This window comes from Vulpes lagopus, chromosome 23, assembly GCF_018345385.1.
Source record: "Vulpes lagopus strain Blue_001 chromosome 23, ASM1834538v1, whole genome shotgun sequence".
NCBI classification, from domain to species: domain Eukaryota; kingdom Metazoa; phylum Chordata; class Mammalia; order Carnivora; family Canidae; genus Vulpes; species Vulpes lagopus.
Window position 1 is genome coordinate 61,535,796 of NC_054846.1, and position 27,115 is coordinate 61,562,910.

The 27,115-nt window shown below is 53.9% G+C and overlaps 1 protein-coding gene across 7 annotated transcripts in view; it reads right to left on the reverse strand.

The window, feature by feature from the left end:
- Window positions 1–320: 320 nt before the first annotated feature.
- RIMS3 (regulating synaptic membrane exocytosis 3) overlaps window positions 321–27,115 on the reverse strand; it is a 41,422-nt gene continuing 14,627 nt past the window's right edge. For 4 of the 7 annotated variants that reach the window (XM_041739152.1, XM_041739156.1, XM_041739154.1 and 1 more), the window contains 7 exons: window positions 25,679–25,855; window positions 19,899–20,145; window positions 13,630–13,771; window positions 10,579–10,691; window positions 8,153–8,254; window positions 7,687–7,826; window positions 321–6,159 (listed from right to left, as the gene is read on the reverse strand). In XM_041739152.1, coding sequence (XP_041595086.1) covers window positions 5,947–6,159; window positions 7,687–7,826; window positions 8,153–8,254; window positions 10,579–10,691; window positions 13,630–13,771; window positions 19,899–20,115 — 927 coding nt within the window. In that variant the 5' untranslated portion in view covers window positions 20,116–20,145; window positions 25,679–25,855 and the 3' untranslated portion in view covers window positions 321–5,946. The remainder of the gene's footprint in view (window positions 6,160–7,686; window positions 7,827–8,152; window positions 8,255–10,578; window positions 10,692–13,629; window positions 13,772–19,898; window positions 20,146–25,678; window positions 25,856–27,115) is intronic. The other 3 variants (XM_041739153.1, XM_041739157.1, XM_041739158.1) reach the window with 2 other exon arrangements.

The window sequence follows — 27,115 nt, forward strand, 5'->3', positions numbered from 1 at the left end:
CCCCTCTATTTGCCTCTGGGCCTCCCTCATGAGCCTCGAAGCAACAGAAGGCTTCGAGGGCCCATGAGCGGGAACTCCGGGACAGCTGGGAAGCCACCTGGCCCAGCCAGATTCCACAGCCCACGGCCATCAGTGTGGCAACAGAGTTCCCCCATGGGAATCGGAGGCCCCATCAGACCTTAGAGGCCTTTTCCTGAGATGCGCTGCTCTCTCCCGCCTCTGGGTCTTGGTGCTTCTTCCTCCTCCACGTTTTAGTCACCTGGAACTCTGTCTTCTCTCTCCTAGAATCAAGAACCGTCTTCAGAAAGCGACACGTGAAACCATTTTCAAACTGACTTTAATCTTTTTTTTTTTTTTTTTTGCTGCCCAAATATTGTACATGCAGAAGCCATGTGAAAGAATTTTCTCCTCAAGGGAATTGGCAAGAATGTTGTATGAAACAGCCGGCAGTCCTCCCCAGCCGTCCACCTGCCACCTAGGAGCCACAGCAAGTTTGGAAAGATGCTGCACATAGAAAATGTATAGAGCACAGATATAAAAGGCTAATTGCTTCTTATCTAAACAGTGTGCTTGTCAGGCCCTATCAGCTTATCTCTTTCTTTGCAGGATGCATTTGGAAATTCTAAAAAAGGGGTTCCTGCCTCCTGTGAATTTACATTCTAAAGGAGTGGATGGAATAATCAGGCCAACTTTTCCTAAGGAAGCAGCCACTCTGCCTGCTGAGGTGATGTCTGGCGAGAGATCCTGGAGAGAGGGGTGGTCTTAAGAAGCAAACTACGCTGATGGGAAATAAGTGCCCTCTCTCCTTCCACCAGAGAGCAATGCCTCGAACATTCTCAGGTGTTCAACTTGCCCACCGACGTCGTTCTAGAAGCAGAAGTGAGGACTGGCCCAGTCTCATCTGCTGGTGGGGGTACTGACTTATGCAGGAGGTGACTGAGGTGGTGATGTCACATCAGCACCTTGAAAAGTGTCCATTGTAGACAACCCTTAAGTATTTCTCGTCATTATACAAGAAGAGGGACAACAAACCACAAGGAGGTGGAAGCAGTGTCTGTTAGGATTCCCCGAGTTCTTGTCCGAAGCAGCATCTGGGCATGGATGGAGAAGGACCTGCGCCCAGTTGGGGCACCGGGGGCTGGAAGGAACCGGCCCAGGCGCACCAGGATGGAAACCCTCCTCAGCTCCAGATCAGACTTTTAAAACCCAGAGGGAACCACGGAGCAACTAGCAAATGCTCTGATCTTGCAGATGAGGAAGCTGAGGCCCAGACAAGTGAGGAGTCTTGCACAAGATCACAGTTTGGGATCGAACTGTACAGAACAGCCTTGGAATCCCTGTAGCCAGCTGTCCGGGCCATCGACCCCGTGGGGCAGGTGCTCTGCTGCCCCTGGATTCCCGGGCCCGCATCTGGAGCCCAGTCCCAGGGGACCCTTCCCTGATATGGGGGCGAACCCCCCTGGGGGAGGGGGCGTGCAAGGCCCCAGGTGCTTCCAACTGGAGCCCGGGAAGGTTTCCCCAAAGCCGTGACGCCCTTTTCAACAAGCACCCGCCCCAAGCTAGTCTTAGGCCCCTGAAAGAATTCAGTTTCTCTTACTGGCATAGTTTTCCTGACAGGCACAGCCATGCTGGGCCCAGGAAAGCCCGAGCTCAGGGGTGGGGGGAGAAGGAGTTGCTTTGCTACATGGAAAGATTAAGCCCTTTGTCAGAGAACTGGGTCCCCCCATCAGGCAGGCCAAGGCCCAGCGGGAAGACCAAGTTGCTCTCTTTGGCATCACCGACATCGCTCTGAGATGCTCAGGCACTCTCAAAATCACCCTCTCCCAGCCCACTGGGCCTCACCTGATTGGGCGGGGCTCCCCTGCCCACAGTCATGAGTGTTGGGTCCTGCCTCCATCCTCTTCTGACCTGAGTGAAAAGCAGACTCGAGGAGGCAGGCGGGGGAGAGTCTTCAGGCCCATCTCCTCCCTCTCCGGTGGGTGGAAGCGAATCCGGTGGAGGAAGCAGCATGGTCGGGAGCCTCTTTCCGCATCAGGCTCAGGAGGAGAGGAGCACAGTCCAGGGAGGTGCCGGCAGGGGGGCAGGCCTCTTCTGCTCCATCGCCTGGACCCCCGGGCCTGGGCAGTGCGCCCTCCCTCTCTCCACCCAGGGGGAGGATGACTCGTCTACATCGTCAAGCAAAGGCAGCCGTTTCTTGCACAGAGTTTGCACAGTGCAGGAAGCAATCAGAGACAGAAGAGCAGCCTTCCTGAAGCTCTGCTGCTTTCCGGGCCGAGGAAGATAGGGGATCGGAGGCATGGGGAGCCCTGGTGCCCCCGGGGGAGGAGCTCGGCGTCTCCCAGGCAGCAGGGCGTGGAGCGAGAACCCTGGGTGCAGGTCAGGGTTCCTGATAACGCAGTCGAAGATTGTGCTACATTTCATTTCCAAAGACATACCCTTGGAGGTCTCTATGGTCTCTAAGGGGGTGGGGAGAGGGGCCTGGTCTCCTCAAGGCTGGCAGTAAAGAAGAGCTCAGGCATGCTTGCCCTGGTGGGTGTCATGCCCCCGGGAGACCCAGCGAGCCCCAAGCTCCACGGGGCCCTGTCCCTAGGGCTCCCTGGGGCTGCCTCACCCCCGGGAATGCTGGCGTGCCTGGGAGAGCCTCCGAAGCCCTCAGCTCCTTTCCTGGGAGAACTGGGAGGTGGGAGAGACGGGATGGGGAGTCGTTCTGGAGCTGGTCCTTCCCCGGAGGATCAAATCCCCCTTGGCAAACCCAGACGTGGCCCCACTTACTGGAGCCTGATTCATACCAGGGGCCCTCAGACGTCCCCGAGGGGAAGGAGTCTCTGAAGAAGTGGGACACATTGAGCAGGGCAGGAACGTGAAGACAGATGCTCTGAATCATCCCTCACAGTTCCTGCCCACAGCCCAGTAGCCCAGCGCGGCTGCAGGGCCACCCCCATCTCTGCGAACCTCCGTGAACCCTGCCTGAGCAGAGGCCGGGGAGTGACAAAGAGCCCCATCCTCTGCCCACTCTGGGTCTCACCTGGGGAAGGAGGCCTTCAGAGCCGGGGACACCGGACCCCGGACGCGCCTCGGCCCCAGGCCAGGGAGCACTCCGGGGGAAATCACGTTCCCGCCTTCCCCACCATCCCCTCTTCGAAGGTGCTCCCCCCCCCTCCAGGGAAGGCCAGGAGCACCCTGTACTCCCTCCTCTCCTGGGACAGGCTGGCCCCTGGATCGAGGAGGACAAGAAACAGACCCTGGAACCAAGCCATTCACCATCACACACGTGTCAGCCTCACCACCATGGGGGAAAGATCAGGTGGGGATTCGTCACTGGTGCAAAGGGTTAGTGAAGGAGATGGTGCCCTAAGGTGGGGAGAATGCCATCCCCCTGAAGAAGTGGGATGGCGAGAGGCCCAGCTGGGGCGGCTTGGCAGCTAGGGCGTGTGGGCAGCCGGCACGAGGTACCAACACGTCAGGCCCGAGCTCCAGCTAGAACTTCCACGATGCTAACTAACCTGCCCCCAGAGGCGAGGGGGCCCCAGGCTCTCTGCCGGCAGCACCCCCATCTTCCCGGACCCCGAGAGGAATGAGGGTGATACCACTCACTGATACCCCCCCATTCCCTGGGGACGACCGCATGGGGTAGGGAGCACTCCTCAGCACTACGTCCACGCCGTCCGAGGAGTCCCCGCTCACCCCACCCAAAGGTGCAGAGTGTGTGCACGCCGACCTGAGGGCGACTGCTCAAGTGGCAAACACATCGCAGGACACAAAACACCCTTCTGGGAGCGAGGTTCCTCGCTCTCCCCACCCTAGGGTCAAAGACGACAGAGCCCTTTGCCTTATTTTTAGAAAACACAAGAAACGCGTGCATTGCCCCATCCCGACGACGGGAAAGAATTTCTGCCTAAAGAGAAAACTCTGACCCAGCTGCCGCCTCCCTCGTCCTACACCCGCAACGGTCCTCGTCTTGATCATAAGCCAGGAGCCCATTTGGTTTATTTCTTACGCCCTTACCCAAGTCTGTGGGTTTTCCTGGGGGGTCGGGGGAGGTTACCAGGCTCTGGCTTCAACCTGATGTGAGTCCCTGCCAGGAAGGGAGGCCCTTTGGGTGGAGGTGCCTTTATCTCCAGAGAGCCTCCTCCTCCACCTGCCCTCTACACCCATCCGTCCGGCTTTGGTTACCAATGGAGTCCAAGCACTCAGGCCCCGAGACCTCTCCCCGCCTCCACCTTGAGCATGTGGGTCACAGTCATTGAAGCACCCGGGGCTGACATCTGGGGAAGAGGCAGAGGGATGGTCTTCTCCATACCTTGACCCCTCCTGCCACCTCTTCCCTCCCCACCAGACTCGGACCCAAGGGCTTCTGTGTCCACCCCTTGGATGACCTCTCACTTTTTGCCCCAGACCTGAGGAGGAGAGGACAGATTTGGGCATTCCTAGCAGACATCTCACAGGTCCAGGCCAGGCCCTGGTCCCCGCCATATCCCCCACCCCCTCCCAGGGCCCGGTTGTCAAATCAAGTCAGGGTTTGAGTGGCTTTGGGAAGCTCCAACCAGACAAGGGTAGAAAGAAAGCAGAGGCTTGTGAGGGGCCGAGAGCAGGCCAGGCCACTCTCCAGAGGGCAGCTGCGGAGCGCAAGGAGGCAGGGAGGCGGAGAGGGGAAAGTATTGCTTGTACAGAGCTGGTGACTGTGGCAGTCTAGCTGAGTCCAGAGCCAGGCTGTCCATGGGGCCAGAAAGCTGGAGCCCGAGTGAGTCTGAGCTCCCAGACAGGGACCCTGGTCTGGAAATGAGCAAACAAAGAGAGACCCAAATGATCAACCTCATGCAGCTAATCCCCAAAGGTCAGACAGGATTCCCAGCAGCGGCACAGAGCAGGTCAGCCCCAACCCTCCTCATTCCCACAAACAGTCCTACCCTCAGCACTTCCTCCACAAGCCAGGCCCCACCAGGACAAGCCCAGAGGGGGACAGAGCCACCCTCAGGGCCTGGGGAGGACACAGGCGCCTCCAGGGACTATCTAACATCCCCTCTGAGGCCAGCCTCTGGGATGTCAAGATCCTCCAAATCCACACCTCCTGGGGTCCCACTGGGAGAGCTCCTTTGGCATGTTGGAAGTGAGGAGGCTCAGAGGAAGACAGGAGGTGAAGAACAACGCTAAGGGAGGTGCCAGCACTTCCCTCTAAGGGGCCGGGCCAGCAACCCTGGGAACTAAGACTTCCTAGTGTTTCGCTTGTAGGAGGAGGCGGCTCCAGCCAAAGGGAGGAGGCGATGTCCAAGCCCTCAGCTTCCCAGGCATCTTCTGCTCCCCCGGCCCCTGGCCAGGGTACTAGATGAGCATGCTACATGCTGCAGATGCATTCGGTGGGAAGAGCTGCCAGTGCGCTCGGCGGGGGGAGGGGGGTGTCGCGTCCCAGAGGGGCCTCAGTGTGGCCAGCTGCAGTGGGTGCTACATTCCTCGAAAAAGAGCAGCGGTGCTGGGAGAAGCACAGGTGGGACAAAGGATGAGACAGGAAACTAAGCAGGGACCACCAAGAGGCGGCCTGGACAGGGACACGTGGGCTTTGCCGCGGGCACAGGGCCAGGCAGGGTGGATTGGTGGCCACGTCCCCGACTTCCGCCCCTGGACTCGGGGCCCTGTGCCCACACAACACTCCTTTGGGTTTCTTTTCAACGAGACACAGAGAGATGTGGAGTTTAGCTCATGTAGTCACCAAGACTGACTATACCCACACACGTGAACGGATATAACATGGTCACACACAGACACAGACACACACACACGCACACAGACACACACACACTACAGTCTCCACTGCCAGCTGGGACGGGCCCAGTAGCCAACAGGCATGCAGCAGGGCAAGGGGTCCAGAGAGACACGAAGACTATGTACAGGGGCGGGGGAGGCCGTCAGGCACCCCTCCCCACGCTACATCCCGGCCTGGTCCGGAGGTCCTTAGGAGCACGAGGGGCTGGTGGCACTCTCCAGGGAGGACTGGGACAGGCGCCTGGTGAGGGATCCAAGTGTAGAGTCTGCCACTGAGGACGTGGGGAAGAGTTTGTACCAGCCGGTGACCGCGGCAGTCAGGTCCAGCTCGTCCAGCATGATCTGGGCCATGCCCATGAAGCACTTGTGGTCCATGCGGCCGTAGTCTCCCCAGACGATCACCTGCCGGGGGCGCAGGGGGGGCAGCAGGAGACGGGCGCTGAGCCAACACCCCAACTCCAGGGCTCGGTAGCGGGCCCAGGAACCTACAAGCTTCGCCAGAGCACAGATGAGACAGAGGCGGAACTGAGACTGATTTGAGGGCTACGACTATTGAGCACTTACGATGTGCCAGGCTCAGTCCTATGGACCCCTACCCATGACCATGACTGTTACAGCCATCTAGGGGACGGTGCTGCGTGTTGTCATATCGACCACAAGGAAACCACAGCTCAGGTTAATTAACCCCAAGACGCAAAGAAATTGGTGGCGGAGCTGGGCCTGGAACGTGGGTCTGACTTTGGAGCCTCCCCCAGCCTCCCAGATGACAGCATGAAGGAGCAGACTGAGAGTCTGGGACCTGAGTCACAGCAACCAGTCTGCTGCAGGCTCACAGAGGAGCTTGGGGAGACCCTCTGCCCTCACTGGACCTCAGTGTCCCCATCCATAAAACTGGAAGAGCAGAATAGATTAGCTCGGTGATTTTCAAACTTGTATTTTTATCAGTGGATCCTTTTCTCAAAATGGAATCCATATAGACTCCCATGATCACCCCTACCCCACAGAACCCGAGGGTCCTGTGATCCTCGCCATCTGAAGCCCCAAGGGTCCTTGCCACACAACCACGTCAGCGCAGAGGGACAGCCCTAGATGAGCAGTCATGCAGCCCAGCCCTGAGCCCTGGCTCAGGCTTCTCCCCTGCCACCCATGTGGTCCCAGGCAAGGCCACCAGCCACAGCCACTACTGCCAATGCTCAACGAGCAGCTGTCTGTGGGCCAGACGCTCATGAGGCCCTCCACACCTCTCCTTACTCTTCACCATACGCCACCCACAGACTGTGATGGAGCTGGAACTGGAACCCAGGCCTGAACCCAGAGACCAGCCCCCACTGTGCTCTAACCCCACTCAGCCTCCCGCGCACCTCAGGTGCTTCATCTGTGAATGGGCCTGATCGCCCCTCCCTCCCCACACCGTGGCAAAGGGCAGCGCACCCTCTCGGAGTTGGGGTGGCATCACCCCGGCTCTGCAAGTCACTGGCTGGAAACGAGTCACTTCACCTCTCTGAGGCTGTAAGATGGAGAAAATCGTCCCTACCTCGCAGGGTCATCTCGAGGATGCAAGGTCAGGATTGGAAAGCGCTTCACACACAGCCTGGCACAGAGCTGATGCGCAATAAGCTTTAGCACCAGGCAGAAAGAGAAGGTGGCGAGCAAACCCTGCTTCTACCCACCAGCTGAGCAACCAGGGGGTGGGGGTGGGGAGGGCAATGGGCTTATTCCCCGCACCCCCCCCCAACCCTGGTTTCCTCATGAATCAACCAGGGGCAATAACCCCTCACTGGGCTGTGGAAACAAATGGGTCATGTGCATCAGTGTAGCCGGTACGGTGCCCGGCACAGAGCACAGCATACGTGAAAGATTTTAAATTACAGCTTGCAGTTTTCGAGAGTCACCCTGCCCTGTGGGCCCTGAGGTCCCCATGACACTCACCTGCAGCACCTTGCCCTGGGGCCCCTCATCAAAGAGCAGAGCCTGCTGGTACAGGGGGTCACAGGTCTTCTTGGCCACCTTTGTCTTCTTTTTGGCCAAGCAGGCCCCATTCTCAAGCAGGTAAACCTTGATATAGGTGGCTGAGGGATGGGAGAAAACATGATGGGGAGGGGTCTGGGAGAGGCCGCTATGGCTTGCTCCATCTCCTAACACCCAGCTGGTCCTGGAGGTGAGCAAGGTGAGTGGGATGAGCTGACCAGTGGACAGCAGTAGGAAAGACAGACTCAAACACCGACCCGTCCATCCTTCCCTCCCCCCAGCCCTGTCCACTGGCCTTCGAGACAAATCATGACTCCGGGATTAAGAGTACGGATCTAGGTCAAGGGACAGGTGGGGACACGCCTGACCTGGAGCTCAGCTGCAGGACCCCGTATCCAAAACCCCTCTCCCCACTGCCCTGCCTCACCTGGGAGGGACTTGGAGCCTGGTTTGGGGGTCAGGCCCCGAGCCTCAATCACTTCCACCTCCAGCTGGCCACTCCGGTCCATGATGGCAATGTGCACGTCCCCTGCAGGGGAGAAGAGGAACAGTCCAGCAGAGGCAGGCCCTGGGGCAGGCCGGCCAGCTGCTGTGCAGGACACAGTCTGCAGAGGACGCTACAGTGTGGAAAGGGCATAATACACAGAAAACTGCATGTGCCTGAACTGCTCTCGAGAGCATGTGAAAGCAGCTGAGAAACACTCTGGTACCTCCCCTGGGGCGAGGCAGGGGCACGACCCTCAAGGGACATGCCTGGGAACCACAAATGGCCGCCCAACTCCCAGGGAAGTCTGGTTAGCCGGGGGGCTTCTTTTTACTGAGCAGGAGAGCAGCCATTGGCCGCTCCCCTAAATATCTATCAAACAAATATTTACAGAATATCAACTTGGAGAGATGCCGAGATAGGAGCCTGCACCGGACATCAGGCACTGCCTGGGAAGGAGGGCCCGATCGTACCCTGGCTCAAAGGATGGGAGGCAGGCCGGATTTCCTGGGAGCAGAGAACTGAGAACTCCTCACTGTGCTCCCCCAAGCGATTACCTCATGAAGGCAAGTTCTGTATGAAGTCATGTCAGTTATTTCTAGAACTCTTAGCTTTGTTCAACATCGTTTAGCAGAATCTGAAATTATGCATTAGTCACTTGGAGCGTCCTTCAAAGGAATGCAGAATCATAAGCCTGATGCAGAAAAATTAAAATTGGCCAGACTTTGGGTTCAGCTACCCATTTTAGATACTCTGAGCTATCATGCAATTGTTTGTATTTGCATACTTGGGAAGATGGGGATTTATACTTTCAGGAAACATCCTAGAAGTCATCACCCTCCCTCTAGCTATTTCTGACCTCCCTGTGAGGGAGGGAAGGGGAAGAGCTCACTGTAACATCCCTAAGAGGATGAGCAGATGCAAGCCTGCCCTTCCCGCTTCTAGACACCAGGAGGCACCACACACAAGTGTTCTAGGCTTGGGAAGGCCCGAAAGCCTCGCGGAGGTGACTGGCTCCTCTCACCGCCTCCCAGCCCCTGGCTGGGCCTGGGGCTGGGAAAAGCAGACTTCCCAGGCCCTTAAGAACCTGTAAGCAAGGGTTGGGAATTAGCCAAATCCCACCCAGGGCCACAGGAGAGCTGGTGCTCACCCTCCAAGGGTCCCCATAGATCCCCTGCCCCAAGTCCAGCAGACAAAAGCTCGAGTGGAAGCCTGCTAGAGGAAAACAGAGCAGTGCAGTGGGAACACTAGTGGCCTGGGAGAGAAACCCAGCTCCACTGCATGGCTTGCAGGAGGGCACTGTCTGAGCCCAGCTTCCTCCGAGCTGTCAGGTTGAAGGCCACTGTCCCAATGAGGACTGAGTCCAAATGTTTGGGGCAGACTGCTCAGGCTGGAGTGATGGGGAAGGGCAAGAAGCAAGGGGGGCACCTCAGGGGAAGCTAGTTCCTGGGAGGAACAGCCTAAAGCCAACACTGCCAGTATCTAAGTCAGAGGGAGAGCAGGGGAGGTGTGAGGGAGCCAGAAATACAGCTGAAAGGACCAAGGACAGGCTCTGGGAAATAGGTCCCAGCTGCAGGGAAGGGGATGAGGAAATTATTTTAGAGGCTTTTGGGTGCCAGGCAGAAGTAACAAGTCCAATAAGACACGGTTCCTACGGAGTAAATGAAGCACATCATTCAGGGGCACCTGGGTGGCTCAGTGCTTGAGCATCTGCCTTTGGCGGGGGCTGTGATCCTGGGGTCCTGGGATCGAGTCCCACATCGAGCTCCCTGGAGGGAGCCTGCCTCTCCCTCTGCCTATGTCTCTCTGTGTCTCCCATGAATGAATAAATAAAATCTTAAAAAAAAAAAAGACACATTTCATTTAAAGCATCGAATGGGAACACTCAATGAATTGCTGTTAGATCACAGAACTAAGGCAGGGATTATCATTCCCATTACACAGATGCAGAAACTGAGGCTCGGGGAGGAGGAGTGACTTGCCCAAGGTAACGCAAAACACCAGCAGAAGAACAGACTGGCCAAACGTCAATGCCGGATGACTTTTGTTCACCATTTCACATCCTGCAGGCACGCAGCATGGCCTGGCATGCAGCTGGCCGTGGAGAGTGGGTGGGTGGTGAGGAGGTGAGGGAGGGAACGCGCTGTAAAGCTGCTGTGGGGAAGCGGCAGAGCAAAGCTGGAACCCCTGTCCTCTCTGATGAGGGAGGGTCAGCGGAGAGCTGGGCCAACTCCTCCTCACTGGTGCAAAAGCCAGAGAGCGTGCTCCCCTCTGCAGCCGTCCCTGCACCGCACAGGGCCCCCACTGAGCTCACCCCTCCCACTACGTGGCCACCATCACCCCATCCACTTGGCCCTCGGAACACTCACCCATTGGTGGCGTTGCCAATGTCTGTCGCCCCACGATCTGGGCTGGTCCCAGCCCATCCAGGAAATCGCTGAACTGGCTTTCAGCCCCAAGCCGAGTGGTGGGGAAAATGAACCTAGAGGAAGCAGAGGGGCACATGCTATGGTCTGGGTGGTGAGGTGCAGCAGCTCTGCCCCCCGGACACTGGGCCATGCCCCTCTGGGCCTCCATTTCCCCCCTGACATCGCACGAGTGCACCGTGTTAGCTGGGGGCAAACAGAACAGTTCATCTCTGCACACTAAAGAAAAATACTTTGGGGTGCCTGCGTGGCTCAATTGGTTAAGTGTCTGCCTTCGGCTCAGGTCATGATCCCGGGGTCCTGTGATCAAGCCCCCGTGTTGGGCTCCCTGCTCAGTGAGGAGTCTCCTCCTCCCTCTGCCTCTCCCCACTGCTCATGCTCTCTCTCTCCCTCTCCCTCTCAAATAAATAAATAAATAAAATCTTTAAAGTAAATAAAGAGGAATACTTTGGTGTCCTTTGAGAAATAAATAAGCATAACAACATAATAATGTTATCGAATCCTCAAGCACCAGGATTTCTCCTTAACAGGTAGGGCTTGCTGGACACCTGTGTCCTCCCCAGGGGCAACGAATGCCAAGAACCAGAAACAGAGGCCAGAAATGTCAATGCCTGGAGCAAGTTCCAAGAACTGAGGTTCAGTTGACCATATGTTTGAAATCCAAGTCAATAATGTGAGGTGGTGCCCAAAACAGCAACTGAAACCAAAATAATGCAATTACTGGGTTGAGATAAAAGGCGAGTGATGGTGGGTGGTCCCTGGTTGTGGAGGCCTGGAAATAGGAATGAGCAAAACTGACAGTGATTGAAAGCTGGCCGGGAGCCAGTGGCTCGCTAAATGCTCCGCACGCATCGTGTCGTTCCATCCTTGCAGCCGTTCTGTGCAGGGGCCCTGCTTCGGTTTTACGGATGAGAAAACAGAGGCTCCGAGAGGTAAGAGGCTGGTCTTGACTGCAAAACAGAGATGATGCCCAGATCCTAGGGTTACGGTGGAGATCGGGGCAGCTGGTGCATGGAAGGTTCCAGACAAGCAGGAAACAATAAAATGGTAGTTCTGATGTTGCTGCTGGTAACACCGAGGGAAGTGCTACTTGTTCATGAGCTCAAGCCAGACGTTCTGGGGGGGTGGCAGCAGAGAAAGGACCAATGAGGGACGGCTGACCCGGGTCTGCTCAGGGGCTGCAATGGACCAAAGACCTCCTAGGACAGCCCGGGTGTCTGGCCTGAGAGATCAGATTGTCCCAGAATGACTCCCCTGTTGGAAAATTTGTCCTTGAGTCCTCCTTGGCTGGCGACAGGCAGGGAGAAAGAGAGGTTGACTACGCTTGTCTTGTTGGAGAGGGCCTGGATTTCCACTCCGAGGGAAGGGGCTTCAAGCCCCCCACCCCTCCAATCTTACTGGCCATCAGCGGCAGCCTCATACCATACTCGGAGGGAAAGTGGGTTCTGAGAAGGTTAACTAAGGTCATAGACTCGCAAGGTCACAGAATTTTAGGAGCTCGGGATCCCTGGGTGGCTCAGCGGTTTAGCGCCTGCCTTTGGCCCAGGGCGCCAACCTGGAGACCTGGGATTGAGTCCCACGTCGGGCTTCCTGCATGGAGCCTGCTTCTCTGCCTGTGTCTCTGCCCCTCTCTCTCCCTCTCTCTGTGTCTATCATGAATAAATAAATAAAATCTTAAAAAAAAAAAGAATTTTAAGAGCTCAGTATACAGAGCGGAGAGGTTGTGACCAAAGGCCATAGGGTCAAATGGTCTTAATTCAAAGTCTGACTCCACCACCACCGAACAGTGGTGACCTTGGCGAAGGTACTTCAGTCTCTCCATGTGGACCGTGGAGATAATGGTAGTGCTGACATTCCCCAGTGTTCAATGAGACACAATTTTTGGTCTGATGGTGGCTGGGAGATCCCAGAGTAAGAAGCACTCATCTGGGCATCCCTGGGTGGCCCAGCGGTTTAGTGCTGCCTTCAGCCCAGGGCGTGATCCTGGCTGGGGCCCCAGGATCGAGTCCCACATCGGGTTCCCTGAATGGAGCCTGCTTCTCCCTCTGCCTGTGTCTCTGCCTCTCTCTCTCTCAGTCTGTGTCTCTCATGAATAAATAAATAAAATCTTAAAAAAAAAAGGAGCACTCATCAGAGGTGTCAAGGGAGGCCCTGCATACCATAGGGTGCAGTACATGCCACTGGCCATCTGCATTCATAGATGTAGACACAGGAACGAGACACGAGATCTCAGAATCCTACATAAGAGAGCCACAGGGCCCTGCAATCATGGGCCTTGATGAAGCCAAACCCAGAAAAATCTTTGTCATATAACCGCTTTCATAGATCTAGGAGAGACCAAGGGAATATCTAAGTCTAGTGACTTCCGCATTTTTGACTGCAGCTTCCATGCGATGGAAAAAATAAATTTACCATCAGAGACCTCTGTGAATCCATCTATTAAAAAACCAAAAGTTCACAAGGTAATGCATTGTCACTCCACAGGATATGTCTGAAATTTCTATTTCTTTCCCTAATGCTGGTTTTGACCCACTAAACTGATTTTACTTCCTGCCTGAGTCATCAACCACAGTTTGAAAAACACTGATCTAGTCCAACCTCCTCCTCTAAGCTCCATGCAAGACCACTTGTGAGAACTTCATTCATCTGAGCCGTAACAATGGTTTCAGATCGAAAAGGATTTTAGGTCCACATTTTCCTCTGGAGCAGGGCAGTGTGCAGGTGCTAGGGCAGGGTCGGGGGTGGGGAGGTGTGCAACATAGATGGGATGCACTGCCCCCGGGGCCGCTGGTGTGTGCGGATGGGAAGCAAGCAGCCAGGAGCAAGAAGAAGACTGAGGCCCAGGCGGTGGGTGTCCAGGGAAGGGAGGGATGCAGAGGAACCCAGACATCCAGATGGAAGCCCAGCCAGAGGATTTGCCCACGTTTTCCCCCCCGCTCTGTGACTAGAGGGCCATGCAGGAGGGTGGGAGCAGTGGGGGTGGGCTGCACGCACGTGCCCTCGGAGCTGTTGCTGTTGGTGCTCCCATCCGTGGACTCCCGGCTTCCCTGGCGTGTGACCCGACTCCGCATCTCCACTGCGATTCCTGTCTCTGTGCTCCGCCGGATGTTGCTGCGCAGCTTCTTGGTGGCCCCTTCTGTGACCCCCAAAGACATAGAAAGGGGACAAGGTCAGTTCACTGAGGAGGCTTCGGTGAGAGGGCAGCCAAGGTCACCTCTTGGGATGGGACAGGATTGCCTCTGACTGGAGGCAGGGGCCTTCCTGAGCCGGCCTGCAGCCTGACCCCTGGCCCTACTCGGGGCAGTGACAGGGACAAAGGAGACTAGAAGGATGGCTGGAGGCAGTCGGGATGGTGCAGCTGTGGGGAGGGGAGTCAGCAGGTGGAACCCAGGCCTGCAGTGCTCACCCTCACCCTGCCAGGCTCGCTGGTGGCCACCTTCCCAATTCAGTTCTAGCCCTTGCCCCAAATGGTTAGGTGTTCCTTTTTCTTCTGGAAAGTTTGCTTTCTCTGGCATTCCCAGATTTGCTTTCCTCCTTCCTGGGACCCGCATGAACCCTATCACACCCGGATCTCATACCCCACTCTCTGTGATATTTTATAGGCCCGATAAAAATCCCCATGGAAAGCTTGGCCATTCTCACACTAACCTGCATTCTCAAGGTGTGTCTGAATGTGGAGGGGGATGTGTGTGGAGGGGTGGAGAGGCCATTAGGGAAGCAAGACTGAGAGGGACCACTAGGTTGGCCTGAAGTGACCTTGGCTTTGAGAGAAAGCTCTGCAGAAGAACCCCAGGAGCCACATGGTGAGAGCTCACTCCGTGTCTCTGTACCTCTTGTTTGAAGGGCTTTCCACCCTCACCCCAGCCCCCCTCTTGAGCCTTGCAGGGAACATGGGGCACTCTGCCTCTCCTAGCAGCACACCATCCTGCCTGGGTTTCCATGGCAACCTCCTCAGCATTGCAGTGAGGTCCCTCTAGACACCCTCTCCTCCTGGGGGCGGGGGGAGTAGAAGACAGGTTGAAGGTCTGCAGGGCCTTCCCTTGCTGAAGCCACCCCAAGAGTTTGATAGAGAGGGAAGTGGCATTCAGATAAGGACTGCACCAAAGGAGGCCATTTGCTGTCACTGGCTAGAGACCTGGGCAAATTCAGAGTGGAATTGCCAACGGGGGATGGGAACGCTGGGAGTGGGGCCAACAGCATAGCCTCCAAAAGCAGTGGGGAGTGGGGAGCTGGTTATGCTGGCAATCTCCTGTCTAGGCCACACCCAATGGGGGGTTGGGGGGGATGGTTATTCAAAAGGCCAGTCCTACTTCACCCTACTTATGTTTCAGGAAGTCCCAATGGGGGAGGGAAGGCTGAGAGGGCTGGCATCACTAGGCGATGCGATGGGGGGACTGGGAGGGGGGTGGGCTGGTGGTGAGGAGGAAGGTCTTCTCTGAAACCAGCCCAGCTTCTGGGATATTGGAATGGCTACTATCCACAAGTCAATGAGACCACTGACCTGTGCCTCTCTCTCTCATGCACACATACAGTCACTTTGGCTCATATGTATTTCTTTCACACAAGCAGAGTGCAAACAATCACATATGAGGACAGCGGTCTCACAAGTCAGGTCATGTAGGTTCATAGAGCGGGCACAGTCACAAACAGTCCTGCCAGGTCTTAGTCATCCATACACACCACACACTCTGCCGCATACATGTGACTGTCACAGCATAGCCCCTGGATTGAACCCCTCCACTCGATCACACACAAAGATACAAACTCAAAAATGGTATGTGACCCACCACACAGAGGACTGGGCAATGATGGTAGGTGTAGGGGACTTGCCCTGGCCCTGGCTCCTAACTGCCACATCCCCTCTAACTCAGTTAGGAGACAGATGGGTCTGTGGGAGCTGCATGTCACCCTCTCTCCTCATAGCCCCCACAACACATACCCTGAGCTGAAGCCACAGCTTCACCACCCCATGGCCCCAATACCCCTCTTCAGACCCACTTGGGAGAAAATTTACCTTCTTTGACCCACCCAACCCATTGTGAGCCCCTGGGTAGGGGTGTCACAGAATCCTGAAGTGTTAGAGACATCTCACTAGCCTCCTGCTGCCATTGGGGAATGAGGTGGCCACATACTCATAGGGCTGGAGCCAGACTCCAGGCCCACATTCCCCTGGTCTACTGACAGTCTACTTTTCACTCCTCTACATCAAGTCCACATTGGTTTGAGAGGTGATTCAGCAGAGATTAAGTTTCATGTCTTCTGGGTAGGAAGAACATTCTTGCGACGTCGGAGAAAATTCATCTACTGGTTTCATACTTGTCCAGTCTGAACTGTTGATCTGGGGAGTAACTTTATGTAGTCTCTGTTTTTCTCTCTAGAGAACTGGGCCAAGTTGCCTGCAATAATTCTGTGGTGCCTGGAGACGGAAAGACTCCAGGAACCAACCCATCTGTCCCACCACATGCAAGGGAGAGGCAAAGCCTTCAGCAGCACTCCCCATGGCATCTCCTGGAACATCCTGAGCCCTCTCCTCTCCAGAGCCCAGGTGGGAAGAGCCGCTGTCCCTGGTACTGAAAAGGGAAGCTCCATTCGGGCAGAGGCTGGAATGGCCCAGGGTGGCCCTGAGTAGACCCAGCCTAAGGCCAGGTCAGAACCACCTATGTCCTGGGACTCCAAAGCTCTGCTCCTCCCCTCACCTTTGCTCCTACAACTTAGAGAATGTTAGATCTAGAAGGAAGCTGGGAGGTCAGCCTGGGTGGCTCAGTGGTTTAGTGTGCCTTCAGTCCAGGGTGTGATCCTGGAGACCGGGGATCGAGTCCCACATCGGGCCCCCTGCATGGAGCCTGCTTCTCCCTCTGCCTGTGTTTCTGCCTCTGTGTGTGTGTGTGTGTGTGTGTGTGTGTGTCTCATGAATAAATAAATAAAAACTTTTAAAAAAAATAGAAGGAAGCTGGGAGGTAGTTTTTATAGCTCCATTTTACAGAAGAGGAAATTGAGACCCAGTGGGAATGTGACTTTCCCAAGGTCCCATGGGGGAGTTACAGAACCAGAACTAAACTCTAAAGTTTCAGGATGAGTTTCTGGAAGGCCATTTGAGGAAAATGTGAGGAATAAAGAGGAAAGGGCAGGAGAACTAGAGAGGAGGCTGGGGCAATAGTCCAGGTGAGATATCATGGGAGCTAAACTAAAACAGAGGCTTTGAGGGCAGCCCTGATGGCTCAGCAGTTTAGAGCCACCTTCAGCCCAGGGCCTGATCCTGGAGACCTGGGATCGAGTCCCATGTCGGGCTCCCTACATGGAGCCTGCTTCTCCCTCTGCCTGGGTCTCTGCCTCTCTCTCTCCTCTCTGTGTATTCTCATGAATAAAAATAAATAAAATCTTAAAAAAAAAACACAGAGGCTTTGAAACAAAGAGGAAGAGAAGGCAGAGCTGGAGCCAATGCGGAGTATGGACAGATCAGGGGGAGGGAAGCCCCTAGAGGGGCAGACCTAAAGCTCACAAGACTGGGTCCAGAAGAGGAGTTCTTCCCCACTTCACGCAGCCCAGCCTTGCAGGGAATGAGCTATCCCATCTGGGGGCAGTAGGAGTACCCTGCTCGGATCTGTGCCCAGAACAGAGTCTCCAGGGCCACTGCCCATGACGAGTCAGCCCGTACATCCCTCTGGGGCCAGACTCTCCTATCTAGGATGGGGCTCCAAGCTGGAACACTGGCATCCTCAAAGCTGGGGAGGAAGAAAATGGGGAGAAAGAATTATAGATGAGAGAGGAGTATGCCACAAGCAAGGGGCAGAGCTGTGGGGGCTAGAGAACTCATTTCTTGTTTGGTCCTACTGCGTAACCATGGCCAATAATAACACCGACAATTTACCAAGTATCTACTATGTGCCAGGCAAGAGGGTGGGTGGCTTTGCATACCCTGTCTCCTGTAATTCATGAGAATACACAGAGAGGAGAGAGAGAGGCAGAGACCCAGGCAGAGGGAGAAGCAGGCTCCATGTAGGGAGCCCGACATGGGACTCGATCCCAGGCAGGTATCTTGTCCTTACAATCAAGGAAGCAGGCTCAGAGGAATGAAGTCACATGCCCGCATCATCCAACTAGCAAATGACAGGGCGTGGCTCTGAAGGCCAATTTCAAGTTGTTCTCCAGGAAAATACCTTCTCCTCTCCAGGCTCCAATGCTTCATCAATAAAATGAGTAAATCAGACTAGATGATCCCAAAGGGGCCCTCCCTGCTCTCACATTGAAAGATTGGATGATTCACAGAGACTTTCAGTTAAAAGGGCATCTGGGCCATCCACCTGGCTCAGGCTCCAGGCCTCCAGCTGCACCCTTGCATACGATGGAGACAAGTGATCCAGAAGCACTATCGTCATCCATCCCCCCTGGAAGCTTGAGGTCTTGGCATCTATTCCAATCCCTGCCCATTGACTGTGGAGTCTGGGTAGGTGAATAGCCCCAGGCAGACCACCAGAAGGTCTCCCAGTGACTCAGGCCCCGGCCCTGACCTTGGATGACCGTCTGTCCAAATTGCTTGGACATGAAGAGGCCCTTGGGTCTGAAGCTGCATCAGGTGCATTCAGCTGGAGATCAGCAGGGCTTGGTCTCCTGAAGCCACACTCTTGGGGCCCAATACCTCCTCAACCTAATCTTAATCCCCTGACCTTAATCCCACCCCTTCGTCCTTTACAAGCCCGACTCCTGGATCCCCATCTCCCTGATTCCCTAGTGCAGGCCTGTATTGCATGCTCACAGAGGCCATGCCCATCCTGGGGCATGGATAATCTCAAGCCCCCTCCCCATCTAGCATTTCCCTGAGCCAGAAACCACATCGCAGCTTGATTGCTGGAAAAGACCATCCCACGTGCTCCTGTGAAGGGCTTTGTAAAAATCTATTTTAAGGCCTGGAAAAGTCTCCCACCCTCAGCCCCAACTGGGAGTCTTGATGAGCATTCTCTCTGGATCCTCCGGCGCCCCCGCCCCCTCACCACCCCCATCCAGCTGCCCTATTTGAAGGTTTCCTGGGGAAGTTGTTACACTGAACAAAATAAGCAGGAAGAGATTTTAAAACAAAACCAGCTGGTGTCTGGGCTGATGCCACAAAGTGAGGAGGTCTTGGAGGGGAGGGCTGGCTCCTCTGTGATGTGGGGTCCAATGTGACTGTGTGTGACAAAGTAGGTGACCACCCTCCCCACCCCCCGCCGGTCTGGGCATAACTAGGATTCCAAAACTAGGTGTCTGAGAGAATGTATTTTTCAGGATGTAGCTGTTAAGGTGTGTGTGAATGTGGCTTCATGAGATATGTGCATATACACGTGCAATGCGTTTCTGTGACCACGGGCTGCTGTGTATGCATATGTGTAACTATGTCTCTATGATCTGGGTCTGTGCATTAGTACTCAGAGGGCTGTTCTTGTGTGATGTGCACAACTGGCTTTATTGTGACCACAAACAGTGGGAATGACCGTAATATGCTTTCCTGGCAGTAGGGATGGCTTCCTGAGCAATTGAGCACACTATCTCTATGACTACGCAAAATGTGTGTGTGTGTGTGTGTGTGTGTGTGTGTGTCCCATGACTTGTAATGTACGCCTGTAATGACATTCGTGTGGCCATTTGTACTCAGGAAACTCAGAAAACACAGGTGCGACTAAATCCTGTGGATGTGTGTTTAGGAAGCTGTGTCACTTAGCATGGTGTCAGGAATACGATGGCTGTTTAATAGATGATTGATGAGGGGCACTTGGTTAGCTCAGTCGGTTAGGCCTCTGCCTTCAGCTCAGGTCATGATCCCAAGGGTCCTGAGATCAAGTCCCACATGGCTCCCGGCTCAGAATGGAGTCTGCTCCTCCCTCTGCCCCTCCTCCCTGCTCATGCTCTCTCTGTCTCTCTCTCTCAAATAAATAAATAAATAAATCTTTAAATAAATACATTATTGATGATGAATGTGTAAGTCTGTGCGTGGAGGTAGCGCAGCGTAAAGTTTAGGAGTGCGAACCCAGAAGCCCGGCTGTTGGGGTTTGAGTTCAGGCTTCACTAACCCACCAGCTCTGTAGTTTGGGGCAGCTCAGTTGCCTTCTCTGTGCTTTAGCACCTGTCTTGTGGAGTTTGCGGGGATTCAGTGAGTCAGGATGTGTCCCAGGCCCAGTACTTGGGTGTACAGTAAGTGCTATATGGATATTGGTGGGTGTGAGGACATTCCCTGGGTGCCCTGTCATTGCAAGGGGCCCCAACCCAGGCCCTGCGCGTCGCGGCCCTCTCACCGGACTGGGGGAGCTGGAGTGTGCTCTTGCTCCACTGGGTCAGGCCCACGATGGCCACCATCTTCGCTCCAAGGCTGCTGCGCCGCTTCTTGGCTGTGGTGGTCCCGGGGCCACCCCCAGCCTGCTGGGAGCCACAGATTTCACCGCTGATGCTGGAGCTCCGGACCACATTCCTGGAGGCCGCGGCCGAGGCCGGACCCGGCTCCCCGTTAAACATGGTCCGAGGGGAGGCAAGGCCTCAGGCAACCTGTGGGGGAGGGCGGGAGACAAAGGGGTCCCCCTTCAGGCCCTGGGGCTACTCTCCTGCAGCCCACCGCTTCCACCAAGCTGTGTGACCCTGGGCAAGTCACTTGGCCTCCCTGACGCTGTAGCGATCGAGTAAATAAATAAATGTCAAGAGTGTACACGGGGTCTGGCTCGATAAATGGAACAGAATATTCTTATTAGCACACGGCTGTCCTGGCAAGTGACCTGGTTTGGCAGTGAAGGCAGAGGCTGTGGAGTCATACAGCCCCCTCTCGAATTCTAAAGGCCTCTACACACATCTTGTGACCAAGCACCTTGGGGTTTCAGTGAACACTTCAGCAAAATGAGAAATAAAAGCACTTACCTCATAGGACTGTCGTAAGGATTAAATTAGAGCATGTGAATGAAGGCGCCTAGAACGGTGTCAGGCATGGAGTAAATATTTAGCAGGTGTGGTTACTTTCAGAGCCAATAATAAGAACAGGGAGAGCAAAACTGGCCCCAGTCTGCGGGGACTATGGAAGGGGACCTCCCGCTAAGGGGGAGCACAGAGAAGTCTAAGGAAGGAGGCACAAGTCACTCTTAAGCGCACCACAGAGTGGCAGCCACTGGAGGTGTTTTACCCCATTCCTTCCCAGGGTCTTTCTTATGCATTTTTAAAAATGAACTCAGGGCACCTGGGTGGCTCAGTGGCTAAGTATGTGCCTTCGGCTCTGGCCATGATCCCAGGGTCTTGGGATCGGAGCCCTGCATTGGGCTGTGGATGTGTGGGAGCCCCGCATGTGGCTGGGACTCTGCTTCTCCCTCTGCCCCTCCCCCTGCTTGTGCACTCTCTCTCTCTCTCTCTCTCTCTCTTTCACTTTCTTTCTCAAATAAATAAAATCTTTAAAAAAATGGAACTCATACTGCCAATACAATTTTACACCCCGGTATTTTTCATTTAACATCATATCACAAGCGGTTCCCAAAGTCATTAACATGTTTTAACATATGGTATTAACATTTCAATACCACCAGAATATTCCACTGTATAGAGGGAGCATAATTGACTTAAGTACTTCAATACAGTGACCCCTTAGATCAGGTCTGACTTCTTCCCCTCTCTCCTGCCTTTTAAACAACGCTGCTATAAACATCTTTCTATGCTGCTTGGATCCGCTTATTTCCTTAGGATTGATTCCCAGAAACAGAGTGAGGGGGCTGGGTGTGGATACTGCTGGGAGCGTCTCCAACGTCCACTCTCCCTCCCTGCTTCCTGACAGAGGGTTGGTTTTGTTGGGTACCACCCCATCCCATTTCAGAGGCTGATCTGGATTAGTTCAAGCCAATCCGTGAGTGGCACTCACCTTTGTACGTACTACTGGTCCGAGGGCAGGCATATGACTAAGTTGGCCAGATCTGACTTAAGGTGGGGGGGGGGGGTTGGATTCCATGCTTATCAGAGAGGTAGGGTCTCTCTCTCCCCTGCCCTAGTTCTTCCCTCAAGACCCTTCCCTCTAGAGAGCACCAGGTCCAGGAGGAAGCCAGTGTCGCTGAGTGCAGCACAGCAACAGAAAGGACCTCAGGCCACCCAGGAGCCTGCCTTTCTCTGCCCTTCCAGTTATAGGAGATAATGTGCTAAGCCAGTTTGAATCAAGTGTTCTCTGTTACATCCAAAAGCATCCCAACTGATACCGAGGATATAAACATTTCTTTGATTCTTGGAAAATATTGCCAAATTCCTTTCCAAAGCTACATTCAACAAATATTTACGCTCTTAAAATTCCAAGGCCTATGCTGAGTGCCAAGGATACAGCAGTGAGCCAGGCTGACTTGGTCCTGCCCTCCCAGAGCCTCCAGTCCAGGAGGAGAGGCAGATAGTAAATAACTGATTATGTAATTAAATATTAAATCAGACAGTTCTGATGAGGGCTAGGAAGACAGAGGGCACTGGGGGCCACTCTGCGGGAGCGGGGCAGCAGGCATCCATAGCTCAGTTCTGCACAGAGATGGGATCTCCAGCTGTTGGCCTCTACAACTTGGCTGAAAGTCCAATGCAGCAGTGGGTGTCCTCTGCTCAGAGTATAGGAAAAGCAGCTGATCCTGCGGGCTCTGCCTACAGCCCTTCCCAGCTCTGTCTCTGCCTACAGAGCTCTTCTCAGGGCAGCTCCTGATCCCAGGGCTCAGGTCACTCTGCTTAACCCTTTGCCCTCAGGCCTGTCACCCTGAGGGAATCTGACTTTCTAAAAGGACATAGTTGAAGTGTGTGGGTGGGTGGAAGAATGAGGGAGAAGGGAAGGGGCCACTCTAGAGGATTCAGTCCCCAGAGAGCTGTGAATGGTAGCCACTTAGCCTCCTGGTCAGCGTGGCTCCTGCCAACCAGGCAAATGGGGGCTGACAGTGGGGATGAGTCAAAACTGTGTTCTCCCTCCTTTGTGGTCGTCTGGACTGTTTTCACTCACCCTGTGATGTATGCAGAGCCCCGTATTATATTTCTTTATCCATCCCCCATTAACCTTGCAGCTAATGGAAAGTCCCCCTGGACTTGGGCCTATGATGATCTCTTCTCTTTAGTTTCCAATTCTAGTGCCAGTTTGTGTGGGTTTTTTTTGGTATTTGCATGGTGTTTTGGTGGGTGGTGGGAGAGGGCTTACAACATGAGCCTAATTTGCTCTTTAAAGTATTTCTACTAAGTGTGTGGTGATCTCTATGCCACATAATCTCTATGTCTCAGGATGAGAAACTTGAGTCTCTGAAAAGTCAAGGCCTTACCCATCCTACTCAGCTAAGAAATTGTAGCACCTGGACTCACACCTAGGTCTCCTTTTCCCAAGAAGATGAAGACATAGGGGCACCTAGGTGGCTCAGTCGGTTAAGCATCCTACTCTGGGTTTTGCCTTAGGTCATATCTCAGAGTCATGGGATGGAGCCCCGAGTTCTCAGGCTCCCACCTCAGCAGGGAGTCTGCTTGAGATTCTCTCTTTCTCTGCCCTTCCCCCTACTTGCGCACTCTTGCAGGTTCACATGTGTTCTCTCTCTCAAAGTAAAGAAAATCTTAAAAAAAAAAGGATGTAGACAGACTCAGCAGCTCCTGCCCCTCCAACCCAGAGCTCACTCAAAGGTGTGGGCCCATCCCTCCCATTCAGCCTTTGCCCTGAGTCTCTGGTTCTTTGGAAACCTTAAAAAAAAAAAAAAATCTCTGATGAGAAAAACCTCTCTGGCCCAGGTTTTCACAGCTGGCATGAGCATGTGAGGGGCAGAAGGAACCCTACCCAGACCACAGCTGGAGAAGCAAGCGCTTCCCCAGCGAAGCCTACAGGAAGCTCAAGGGTACCACTCCCAAAGCTGAGCAGGGAGGAAGGCATGGGACAAAATTCCTGACCCTGCCAACCCAGGGGCTCATGTTTCCTCATGAATAATGAATGACATTGACAAGCAGATGGTTTGACATCCGGGACTCAGCACCATCTGGAGCCACTTTCTCATCTTTAACCACCCAGGGATCACCCAGAGGGCCTGGTGAGCTGATGAATGCTTCAGAGGGTCTTGCCAGATAGGCCACCCCCAAGGGGACAGGAAAAGTGGACCCAAGGTCTTGAGGCCTGACCCCTAGTACAAGAGTGCTGGATTGGGTGGCGTGAGAGAAGTAAGAATCAGGAAGTGGGATTAGAATGTATACAGACTCCTTGTGTCACTTTCTCTGGGCCTTGGTTTCCTTACCTGTGTGTAAAACAAAGAAGTTGCATTAGGTGATCTCTAGAAGCCCTTTAACTAGACAGCAGAGCCTGTGAACATATACTGCATTGGCAGGCTCAGAATTGGGGCTCCAGTTGCTTCTCTGACAGCTGGCCTAGCTCCAGGGGAGTTAAGACAAAGAGACAGAGAGCCACTCAGTGGTTGAGTGTCTGCCTTCAGCTCAGGGTGTGATCCTGGGGTCCTGGGATCGAGGCCCGCATCGGGCTTCCTGCAGGGAGCCTTCTTCTCTCTCTGCCTGTGTCTCTAGTTCTCTCTGTGTGTCTCTCATGAATAAATAAATAAAATCTTAAAAAAAAAAAAAAAAGACAAAGAGACAGAGCTGGCCACCTGGTCACTATGAGGAGGACGTCCTACTCACAGTGACTCCTGAGCCATGACACTATAGAGATGGGAAAGGAGCAGCAGGCAGAAATGGGGGAGTGGGGAGCGGCCAGCAAGGCACAGAACCCAGCACCTCATAGACTGGTGGCTCTGAAGGATTGTTAAATGAACTACCTCCTTCCTACAGAAGTCACCTCAATAATTCCCTGCCTCTGAGCATGGCTGTCCCTTTGCCAGCCCAGTTCACGGCTCCCCAAGGAAGGGAACACTTCCTCACCAGGTCATGGGGACCTCACTCTAGAGTTCTCTCGATGACTCCCATCTACTGCCACAGCAGCATCTACTACTATGGCTCAGATTTCCTCTCCTGGGACAAGGACTACTATTCCCACTCCTGCCAAAGCTCCATGCCAGCAGAGACCCTCCAAGGTCCTCAAGGAAGGAAGCTACTGTTTTCTTTCCAGGTGTGGATATTTGGCCTCTACCCTGGAGTCTCAGTACCCGAGCCCTCTGAACCATCTCTTGAATCCTAACAATAGGGGTCTCAGGGCTCTGCCGGGCTACCCAGGCCCCTTGGTCCCTTTGACCATGTGTCTAACCAGATCATAAGCCTTTTTTGAAAGTCAATGAGGCCATCTGAAAGCCCAAGATAAACCTAGCTACCCACCCTTCTTCTAACAGAAGAAACCAAGAAATCTGTCAGAGGGTGATAGACCGGAAGGTCCCCCCACAGTAGACATCACTAATCCATCTCTTTCCCATCAAGGCCAGATTTAACCTCAGAATCCCTCTCAACATAGCTCTAGTACCAACTGGTGAGAATTGGCTCATGATTTAAAATAGATTTGCGAAAATAAATAAATAAATAAACAAATAAATAAAATAAAATAGATTTGCTGGGCAGGCCAGGTGGCTTAGCAGTTTAGCGCCGCCTTCAGCCCAGGACGTGATCCTGGAGACCCTGGGCTCCCTGCATGGAGCCTGCTTCTCCCTCTGCTTATGTCTCTGCCTCTCTCTCTGTGTGTGTCTCTCGTGAATAAATAAATAAAATCTTAAAAATAAAATAGATTTGCCAATCCTATTCCAGCCCAAGTCTTTCATTTTACAGAGTGAGAACCAAAGCCCAGGATGGGAAAGAGACACACCCAGGGTCACACAAAAAGTTGGTGACAAAACCAAAGCTCCAACTCAAGCCTCATAATTCTCAGATCCCACATCACCTGGTAGGTGCTTCCTCCCCACTTTTTTTTTTTTTAAGATTTTATTTATTTATTCATAAGACACACACACACAGAGAGAGAGAGAGAGAGAGAGAGAGAGAGAGACATGGCAGGGGGAGAAGCAGGCTCCATGCAGGGAGCCTGACGTGGGACTTGATCCTGGGACTCCAGGATCATGCCCTGGGCTGAAGGTGGTGCTAAACCGCTGAGCCACCCAGGCTGCCCTTCCTCCCCACTTTGAAGAAAACCCAAACTCACTGAACTGATGAATCTGAGCGTGGTGTTCCACATCACAGGGGGCTGTGCCCCTCCCAACAGCACACCCCTAGGGCATTTACACGAGGCTTTAGGTCACTTCTGTCCAGACACCAGTTTCCAAGAAAGGAGGCAAAGGCAGTCAGGGTAGGTCCTACAAGGAGATGATGTGATAAGAATCTGGAAGGAAAGAGGGAAGTTTAGAGGAAGGGCTAGTGAAAACATCTGTCCTTAAGAGGTTCCAGTAGCTTGTGGAGTAAAAAGACTTTGGGGATAGTTGTGTGATGCTGAGACAATCATTTAAACTCTCTGATTCTGTTTCCTACTTTGTAAAATTGTCCCAGCTCCTGGGTCCTCTAATCTTCCTGTTGGCACCTTAATGTCAAACTGCTGTTGCTGAAGCCCCCCCACAACTTTAAGAGTTTTAAGACATAAGGGACACATGGAGGTCCAAGTGCTAAGGAGCTCTAGACCCTATCCTTCCTTCCTCAGTCCTCCCCGACTAATGGGGTCTGTGTCCCTGCCCAGTATGTGTATGTGGGGGGGGGGGGCTGGGGGGGACTCCTGGCTCCACCTCTAGCCATATGACCCTAAGCAAGTCATTCAGCTTCCCTGAATTTCCATCTCTTCTTCTATGTGATGAGTCTACTTGCCACCTGGACCCAGTTGCACTCTCCAGTCTGGACTGGGTGTCAGATGGGATAATGAAGAACAGGAAAACACTGTGATTAAAAACAGAGGTTGTTTTTGTTTTGGTCTTTTTGAGACAGACAGACTTGGTTCAAAACCTAGATCTGTCACATAACAAGCTGTATGACCCAGGGCAATTTCCTTAACAAACCCCTCAAGCCTACTGCTCCTCATCTCTAGAGTGGGGATAATAATGCCTGTCTTAGATGAAATGTTGCAAAATAAGCATCGGTACAGTACTAACTGTTCAGTTGGGCAACAACTCCACTATTACTGCTCATACGGGTGCCTTTGTGAAGGACTGCACAGGTGTTAATGCTTATTGGTCTGGATTGCACACCAGGTGCAGCCACTTCATGGGAAGGCTCAGAATCCAAAATCACCTCTCACTCCAGCCCGGGCTGCTTCTACGCAGAGCCCGGGATGGCATGGGATCTGTGCCTTTCAGCCGAGGTGAGAAGCTGGCATGTAAGGCTATACTCATCTCTCCCAGCATCTCAGCTCCTCGTCCCTCACTGGATGCGGGTCTGGCATTTGAGACCCCCGACCCAACCTTAATCCAGCACCAAGGCTGCCCACCACATCTCCTACACCAATCTGGGCCCATGCCAGACGCCAGTGTCTGCATCCACAGAAGGGGAAAAGGGTTCTCTTTTTTCCAGCATTTCCTCTCCCCCCTCAGGAAAAGATGGGTAGGTGACAGGGCTGGCACACGGTGGGGGAGGTAGGCTGGGCCAAGGGAACATACCC